General features: G+C 38.5%; 2 protein-coding genes across 2 annotated transcripts; one reads left to right on the forward strand and one right to left on the reverse strand.

Moving 5' to 3' along the window:
• Positions 1 to 1080: 1080 nt before the first annotated feature.
• On the reverse strand, positions 1081 to 2043 carry LOC113337654. The gene is made up of 2 exons (XM_026583271.1): positions 1429 to 2043; positions 1081 to 1359 (listed from the first exon to the last, which is right to left on the reverse strand). The coding sequence occupies exons 1-2, from the start codon at positions 2041 to 2043 to the stop codon at positions 1081 to 1083; spliced, it is 894 nt and encodes a 297-aa protein (XP_026439056.1).
• A 5474-nt stretch (positions 2044 to 7517) lies between these two features.
• On the forward strand, positions 7518 to 7934 carry LOC113337655 (pheromone-processing carboxypeptidase KEX1-like). Its single transcript, XM_026583272.1, has one exon. The coding sequence runs from the start codon at positions 7518 to 7520 to the stop codon at positions 7932 to 7934; it is 417 nt and encodes a 138-aa protein (XP_026439057.1).
• Positions 7935 to 9474: the final 1540 nt, after the last annotated feature.

Raw genomic sequence — 9474 nt, forward strand, 5'->3', positions numbered from 1 at the left:
TTTTCTCTTGTCTCATTTTCTCTCTCTCCTTTTTTTTCCATTTTTTTTCCATTTTTTTTTTGATTAGGACAAGAAAAATAAATACAAAACAAAGTGAAAATAAAACAAACCGTGGCCGTGGGAGAAGTATTTTACCGCTTGATCCTTCACAACTTGTATCGTCTCGAAATCATAAACTTCAACAATTCTCACCTTTTTATTCTCTTTGCTCTTGTAAATAAGTCTTCAACTTGGATATAAAATTCCGCTCATTATATGTTGCTTTACTTGGATATGAAATTTACTCTTTTCTTGTTCTGTTGCTTGTAAACCTTGAACTTTTTCAACTTTCCTTGTAGATATTGATGTCGCTCCCTTGTTGATGATGATGGTGTTTCTATGGATCCGTTGTTGTCGAGAGAGAGAATGGTGCTAACTGCAAATCGAACTACAAGAAGGAGGCTTTCATCTATAGACGTCACCCTCATGATTTACAAAATTAGCACTCAAGAGATCAAAGAGTAGTGCTTCTATTGGTAGGAGGTTGGGTAGCTCACCATTCTACCCGGAATTAACGTATGGTGACACACGCTCAAAAGAAAGCTCTTTAGTTATTTATGAAGAAATCTGGTCTGTGCCTCGCATAATATAAATAAGGTAGTCTTCACTAATGATTGATCATCAACTCTAATAATGCATTTCTCACTGCTTCTAATTTGTATCACTGGCATGATTAAATCCATTATTTAACACTCTAACAAGCAAGAAATCTGAATGTAGTTACTAATACTTCCAAGTTCAGTTATGTCGGTCATAATTCTCTATGTGAACATCCCTAGAAGTATGCTAGTGACTCTAGAATCTCTACAAGTTGGAGGTTTTATGCAATGTTTTTTATAAATAAATGAAATGCTTAATCACTCCCCCACACTTAAACCTTACATTATCCTCAATGTAATTGAATCGTCCAAGTAAAGTCAAGGTGGGAAATCCTAGTATGATATGGAACAAGAAAAATAAATAAACAAAACAAAAAGAAAATAAAAAGTAAAAGGATAAGAAATACAAAACCTATGGGTTGCCTCCCATTAAGCGCTTGTTTTAAAGTCGATGACCCGACTTAGCTCTTGCATGATTCATTAACCCGCATTTAATGGGAAAACATGACTTCACATCACTTGGGTATATCATTGTCTCAAAGATATTGAAGTGGATGACCGCACCATCAAACTCCATAGTCAATGTCCCATTTTGGACATCAATCTTCGTTCCAGCGGTGCTTAAGAATGGTCTACCCAATAACAAAGGTGTAGACTTCAGAAAGTTCTCATCATTCATGTCTAAGACATAGAAATCGGTCGGGAATACAAGCTCATTAACCTGCACCAAAACATTCTCAACAATCCCTTTCGGGTAAACATTAGATCGGTTAGCAAGTTCAAGAACTACTCCGGTCTCCTTAAGAGGACCGAGATTTAAAGAATCATAAATCGAGAAAGGCATAACATTAATCGATGCTCCCAAATCTAGCAAAGCTCGAGTAAACCTTGTTTTACCGATTGTGCAAGGTATGGTGAAACTACCGGGGTCCTTTAATTTAGGTGGGAGTTTCTTGAGAATGAACGCCGAAGCATTCTCCCCCACACTCATGACTTCATTCCCTTTTAATCTTTTCTTATTCATGCACAAATCCTTTAAGAACTTTGCACAACGAGGAATTTGTCGAATAGGTTCAATGAGTGGAATATTGACTTGTACTTTTTTAAGGATATCCCAAATATCCTTGTATTCCAACTCTTTCTTCGACTTAGAAAATAGGCTAGGAAACGGGGGTGGAGTGGTGAAAGTAGGAACCGGTTCCTTGGAATTATCCTTTGGTGTGGTTTCTTCTTTGTCTTCGACTAACTTTTCATGCACCTTATCTTGTTGATTTGGTTTCTCCACTTGTTTTCCACTCCTCAAGGAAATTGAGTTACTCTCTCTTGGATTCACAAATGGTTGTGAAGGAAGCTTTGTGGATTCTTGAGCTTTCAATAGGTTCACATCGGTCGCCAATTGTCCCATTTGGGTTTCCAAATCCTTAATGGCCGATTCATTCTTTTGTTGGCTTTGTTGGCTTTGTTGTAACATAGAAGTCAGACCTTGCATGCCTTGCATTAACGCATTGAGCTTGTCATCACTCGAAGAATCACACTCCTTGACTTGTTGTGGTTGGAATTGTTGTTGAGGTTGGAAGCGTGATTGTTGGAAACCACCTTGTTGCACATATGGATTAGGAGCCTCCGCTTCCTTGTTCGCATAACTAAAGTTAGGATGATCCTTCCAACCGGGATTGTAAGTATTGGAGTATGGATCGTACTTTGGCCTTTGATTTGGATACAAAGCATTTACTTGTTCGGTCTCATCATATGAAGGTATGATAACTGCAGCCATCCTTTGCATCATTATCTCCATGTTCCCCATCCTTTGTTCAAGGATGATGAATCACTAACTTCATGCACTCGCCTAACCATTGGTTCTTCTCTTGTGTATAATTGTTTCGAGTTCGCCGCCATACTCTCAATCAACTCGGTAGCTTGGGCCACCGTCTTGTTCATTAGTGCACCACCACCCGCGGCGTCAAGAAGAGATCTATCACTTGGGTGGAGATCTTCGTAGAAGTATTGGAGTATCATGACGTCACTGAATTGATGGTGTGTACAGCTTGCCATCAATCTCTTGTATCGCTCCCAACATTCATACAATGACTCTACCACATTTTGCTTCATCCCACAAATCTCCTTGCGAATTTGAGTAGCTTTTGAGGCAGGAAAATATCTCTCGAGGAAAAGTTTCTTCATCCATTCCATGTGGTGATACTTCCGGAAGGCAAATAAAACAACCATTCCTTAGCATTGCCCACCAAAGAGAACGGGAAAGCTTTCAACATTGCTCCATCCGCATTAGTTTCCGGTGGAAGCATAGCCATGACTATGGTTTGGAAGTCCATAAGATGCTTGTTTGGATCTTCATTAACCATGCCATGAAATTTTGGTAACTATCTAATCAACCCTGGCTTGATCTTCAAGGTTGAGTTAGTTTGGATACACCATTGTTGTGTATCGAGCTTGTGAGAATCTAGATCCTTGAGTGTACGATCAGCCATTTCTTCTTCGTCTATATCGGAATCTGCAAACTCACTAGATGAAGAAGGAGGAAGCGGAGTGTTAACCGCTCGAAAGAGGTCCTTTAGTCGAGTGTCGGATCGAAAACGTATACCAGTTGGACTCGGTCTTCCCTCTTTAAGCATTCACCAACGATATAGTACCTGAAACAAGATTCTCGAAAACTAAGTTAGATACGATATAGAATCTAACAAAGCAAGAATAAAGCAAAAATAAAAAATAAAACAACTAAATCGTCCGCTGCTCCCCGGAAGCGGCGCCAAAATTTGGTGCGTGTCTTAACCACAACAAATTAATTAATATTTTTCTCACTAATTAACAAGTAATATAGCGATAGTAAGGATCGTTCCCACGAGGAGCAAGAGGTTTTAGTTGTCTTATAATGTCACAAAAAAGGGGGTTTTAGATTTTATAAAGTAAAAGAATAAACAAAGAAATTAAAAAGATAAAGTTGAAATCAATAAGAGAGATTAGATCAAGGAATCCTTCTTCGTTACAAAACAATGATTCAAGTTATGTTCTTTTCTACTTTTTATTAGTCACATATTATCACCAGCCGTAGGTAAAGCAGCTAGATCATTGCTAAACGCCTAAATCCCTAGTATCACCGGATACGGAAGTTCCCGACTACCGGATTCTATTCACCAAAACACCTAGTAGTAGCTCACTCAAGATGTAATTTAGTTAAACACATTAAGATTTATGAATTTATTGGGTTGATATCCGTAGTTAGACTCTTAGCTCAAGGTCTACTTCGTAACGTTGTTTTCGCACACAATTGCTCCACGGAATCCCTCCGCAAGGTATCGTGTTTGCTACTTGTGTAAAGAGTCAAGAAACGATTACTTATCCCCTAACTTTCACTAGCTTTAGATCAATTTAGTTGGCCACCTAAAAAATTTATCAATCAACCATGAATGTATAAACATTCATATTAGTAAAAACAAGCGATAATCATGTGAAAAACTTCAAAGTAGATTTAAAAACAAAACTCAAAACATGTTAAGAACTAGGAATTCATCCTCAATCAATAAGAAAATTAGTTACTCATGTTTTTGAAATTCACACAAATAATTAAAGGGAGAATTTTTAAAGTTCACACAAATAATTAAAAGAAGAATTTTTAAAGCAAGAAAAACACAAGTGTTGTGTGTGTAGAGGAACTTCTCTATTTATAGGCTTCAATTTCCTAGCAATAAAATACCTTTCCCTTTGTAAGTCTTCTCTCCAAGTCACTGCCTTTCTCAAATCTTCCATCTTCACTTTCCAAATTCAAGTCAAATTCCTCAAACCCATGAGTCTAGAGAATTCTTCACAAATTTCTGTATTTTTAGTCGCCTAAAAAGTTCTCGGCATCACCGGAATTCGACCTGAAAATTCACCGCCGGTTACCTGAGATTCTTCATTGCAGAAGAAAAACAATCAAACCCATTTCTGAATTTCATCTCAACTCCACCAGAAACCCATATTCTTCTTCGAATTGCTCCATTCAAAACCCATCTGCTCTTCTCGATCTACTGAATCTCGATCACAACATTCATGGCTGTAAATTCAATACAATTTTATCACCACCACCATATGGATCAAACCCATCTCCCGTTTCATCATGTAACAGCTTGTTCTTCTTCTCGATTCACAAATCCCATCTCACCGGAACGTATATGAAACCCTAACTTCAATTTCTACAACAAAACCACTATTTTTCCTCCTTCACTGAGATTCAAACATCAACTCTGTGTCTAGATCTTAAATTCATCAGTAAACCCTGAACATCATGGATTTATCCTTTTAATCCACTTCAATTTCATCTCTCAGTTTCTCAATTGGCTGAAAATCATTTCGATTTTCAGATCCCCTTTTATTTCTCTCGAACAACAACTTTTATTTTCTTCTCAATTTCTGCTACAAATGATTGAGAAAGAAGAGATATTTCTCGACTTTAGGGTTAGGTTGGGTTTGGGTGCTAACGGCCCACAAATCTTCTGGATAATTAACCTTAGCTTGACTGCATTTATTCCTCCTCCAAATAAAGTTACCCCTTAACCTTGACTGGGCTCCATATAATGTTCGCCCATGAGATGATAATTTTGTCCTTTTGGCTCAAATAAGGTAATTTCTTCCTCTTTTCCCCCATGCGACTCCAAAGTACCTAATAACTCAAAAACACTCGTAAAATACATAATTCACAAGAAAAATATCAGAGAAATCATAAACAATAGATAATAAATAGGATGTATTCTACACCCTATCATATTACCATTCCTTGGGACCGTCGTGATTCGACCATGAAATCGGAGTAATATCTATTACCATTTCATGAGATCATCCGTGGATTCGATCATGAAATCGGAGTAATAAAATAAGTGGTGATATTACCATTTCATGAGATCAATTATGGATTCGACCATGAAATCGGAGTAACATCTATTGCCATTTCATGAGTTCAGGTGTGGATTCGATCATGAAATCGGAATATTACATTCATCTATTAACATTTCGATCATGAAACAGGAGTAATGAGATAAGATAGATTATCTTCTAGGAATTCAGTGGTGAATATGACCTAGAATTTAATCTCTTGCGTATAGTCAGTAAATCAGCGAGTGTTGCTGATGTCCCGAAGACGTTTTGCCCTCTCAACATGTCATCTATGTAGGACCGCCTGAGTCTATACACGGGCCTCTCTACATAGTCAGGACCACTGAGTATCACCGTCCTGAAGACGTTATTTCTCTCAATCTTACGGAGAACCGCCCAATTGTTCTTCTATGTAGAGGCGAATTCCTCTATGTAGTCAGTGAGTGTCACCGGCATCCTGAAGGCGTTAAGCTCTCAATCTTACGGAGAACCGCCCAATTACGTTATTCTACATAGATGCTATGATGAAATTCCCGGTGTCGAACGCTCCGGAGAGGCCTTTCGAGCGACATATGCATCATACTTCGTAAAACACGAATCGTCACATGGATCCCTGAAGCCGCGTCAGAAACATACAGTATCATGATTTTACGGTTTTGACCTTTGTTGAAAATCCACCATCTACATTAAGTCCCTGCTTAGTGAGGAACAGTCATGTTCCGCAGTAAGTATTAAATGGTGATTTTCAGTCGACGAGATCAGTGGTTGAACTCAGTCTACAAAGGTAGTTTCAAAATCCTCGATTTACCCCAATGATGTCATGTACGAGCAAATGCACAGATGAGAACCCTGATAGTAAGATAGAGTGTCATCCCGTGAGCGTGGAGAGATGAGTCACTGCTGATTTGGTCGGTTGAAAGTCCAGTTTTGGTCAGTTCAGTGTTTATGGGCTCGGCCCAAAAAAGGAAATCCTTGTTTTAGGAACAGACGTTCGTTGGTTTAAGAAACAAACTAAATAGACCTGAGTCTAATGACATAAAATTTTGTCTATGAGTTTTCATGAAAACCAAAATTTTATTTTTTAAATATGTGAGATTTCACAAAGTGTTTAAACCCTCATTTCAAAGGTGGATGCTCGTACGAGAGAAAAGGTTTTTTTTTTTGAATAGACGTGCGTCTGTTAGTAATAAAAAAAATCTATGATCTTTCATGATTTTTTTTTTTTGGAAAATATACTCTCGTTTCAAAGACGGATACTCACGAGAGGGACCAAGAAAATACATACTTTCAAAGTTACATGAGTTTCACGTTATATATTTTTGTAAAATCAATGTTTTGATTTTGAACAACTATTGAAAGTAGACAATTATTCACGGTGAAATAATATCTGTATGTGAGTTTTTGCAATTGTAGAATGGACGTCTGTCCAATTTTCGAAAAACCAATGGATGTTCACTCAGTAAAAATTTACGTGGGTTGTTCACGGTTTTATGAAAATCAATTTATGATTTTTGAGCAATTGCTGAAAGAAAACAATTGTATTCGTGATGACATAATGTATGTATGAGTTTGGCGATTTTATAATATATGCACACATGTAGAAAATCAGCGAATGTTCACATGAAAGGTTATGTGAACTATTCATAGTTTTGTGAAAAGTCAGTGTTGAATCTAGAATGATAAGTTTTGCTCGTATTTGCAGGTTTGAAGGAGTGAGCAAGTTTTCGAAGTTTCACGTCATCACTAAAGTCTATTGAAATCGTAAAATAGGTAAGAGTTGGGGATTACAATTTTCGTTGTTGAAACTGATATCACTAGGTCGTTTGTAATTCTGTGCTTCTGATTTGATTCTAGACAATGATGGTTTCCACCAGCAGCAACAACGATTACTCCTCCAGCTCTTCTGATGAGGATTCCAAGTATTATGCAGCCAAATCGCGAGCTAAAACGAATTGTGTTGAGGGAGATAAATCTAGCATACCCCTTAATGACCGAAGGATCTCTTATAAAAAGCTCATGAAGAGAAAGTCCCAGGATGATGAGATGGAGGATCGTCAACGTAGAAAAGATCGAATCCGGTGCAGGATACATGCGGCTGAAGAGAGGCGTCGATTTGTTGATGGTGTACCCTCCGAATCTGACGCTAATGCTTCTGAAGAGGAAACTGTGTGGGTGGTACGGAATTACGAGATTAAGTCAGACCGGCGTACCAGAGAACTTCAAAATATTGCGAAGCAGGTTGAAGCTGAAATCGAAGTTGAGTACAAAGTAGAGGATGACTCGGACTCAAATGATCCTAATATCCACCCAGACTTCATCAATGGCCGTGATAGTGATTCTGATGAAGAACTCGAAGAGGATTCTGCAAAGGACGGTGATGATGAATCTGATAATTCTGACAAGTCTGATGACTCTGACGAATCTGATAATTAATTTGGCTCATAAACCTCTCTGAGATTATTTATTTTACGTTGAAGTAGATGTTCTCTGGTTTAAGCAACTTGGATGTAGAGATGTTTCTTTAGAGATAATTATTTTTTGAACCGTAATTCCTTGTAGTATCTCCTTTCTGAATTTTCCTCACATCTCCAGTAGATGGACCAATGTCCACATAGACAATAATTACCCACATAATGCAATAACATGAGTTGTCTAGAAAACACGTGGCCTACCAGACAATCAATCGGTAGTTGTAATGTTGATTACGTCCGAACCGTCAGTCCCCAGCATTGTTACTCTTCTCCCATCTGTCACGCATCTGATTCGAGATTTAGGGTTTCAGTAGAAACCGCAACAGACTTGTTTATCCATTAGGGTATAAGCATCCACATTGGACTTATGGTTTATTTAAACAGTCGACCATATGCTTCCTTTGTGTATCATCAAAAGAAATTTTGATCATAATCCTACCTCTCGTCACCATTTCCAGAAGCAGTGTTTCTTCCAGAAGTGAATCTTATGCCGAACATGCTGTGGCAGTATCCGTCTCGCTGAGTTACATTTCTTCTCTTTTCTTTTGCTCGATCAGGATGATTGATCAAAAGAAAAGAATTTATTGCAGGATAATGAAAAAATCAGCATTCCTCTCGTAGCTTGAGACCTAAACGGACGGTTAAAGATCCTGCCGAGTATAGGTCGGCTCCTGTTGATGCCGGAACTTCTGTAAGTAATTTCATAACTTCTCGACTGAGATTTTTACCATGCTCAATGGTCAATACCATTAAATACTCCATCGTTTCATCGAAGGTTGAGGTTCATGTCGTCGTCGATACTAGAAAAAGGAAGAACGGGAAATCCGCGGTTGTGATTGATGGTAGCAACAACTGTGTCGACGAGAACTCCACTGATTATGTGGATACTGAGGTTAGATCTCGTGCTTCTGAGTATCCAATAGCTGGACTCCCGTTTGAGGCTCCCATGATCAACAATTTCCCGAATAATGAAATGGTTGGGGGATTCGTCATTCCCAAGTGTCACGCGCCCCTGTACACCAAAATTTGGAGAAGGTACGGGCATATTGCTACGACCGAAGTATGGAAAGGCTTTCTACCAACCCTCCTAACTACAGTTGCAGGGTTGTTACCGATCATTGAAGAGATGAACCGGACGCATCTGCGAGATTTCAAGAATCATGAACTGCACAAATGGGATGAGATTATTTCAAACTGTGAAACCCTGCAGTTTAACATAGGTTGGCTTCGTCATCGACTCGAGATGATCAAAATTCACAAGGCGGCGGCCGTTGTTGATGCAATTTCCGCGTCTACTGCCATATTGGAGGAAGAAAAGACACTCGCCTTGGAGTCAGCACGAGTTGAGAAGGCATTTCAGGACTTGAAGGTGAAAACCAAAAATTTCCATAAGAAGCTTGACAGGGTTTTCTATAGAGATTATCCTCTGTTGGATGGTTTGTTCTGAGCGAGAGGAGATTTTATGTAGGTTTGAGGTTTTATTTTGAATAAATTAGGTGATT

The sequence above is a fragment of the Papaver somniferum genome, unplaced genomic scaffold, assembly GCF_003573695.1.
Source record: "Papaver somniferum cultivar HN1 unplaced genomic scaffold, ASM357369v1 unplaced-scaffold_168, whole genome shotgun sequence".
NCBI classification, from domain to species: domain Eukaryota; kingdom Viridiplantae; phylum Streptophyta; class Magnoliopsida; order Ranunculales; family Papaveraceae; genus Papaver; species Papaver somniferum.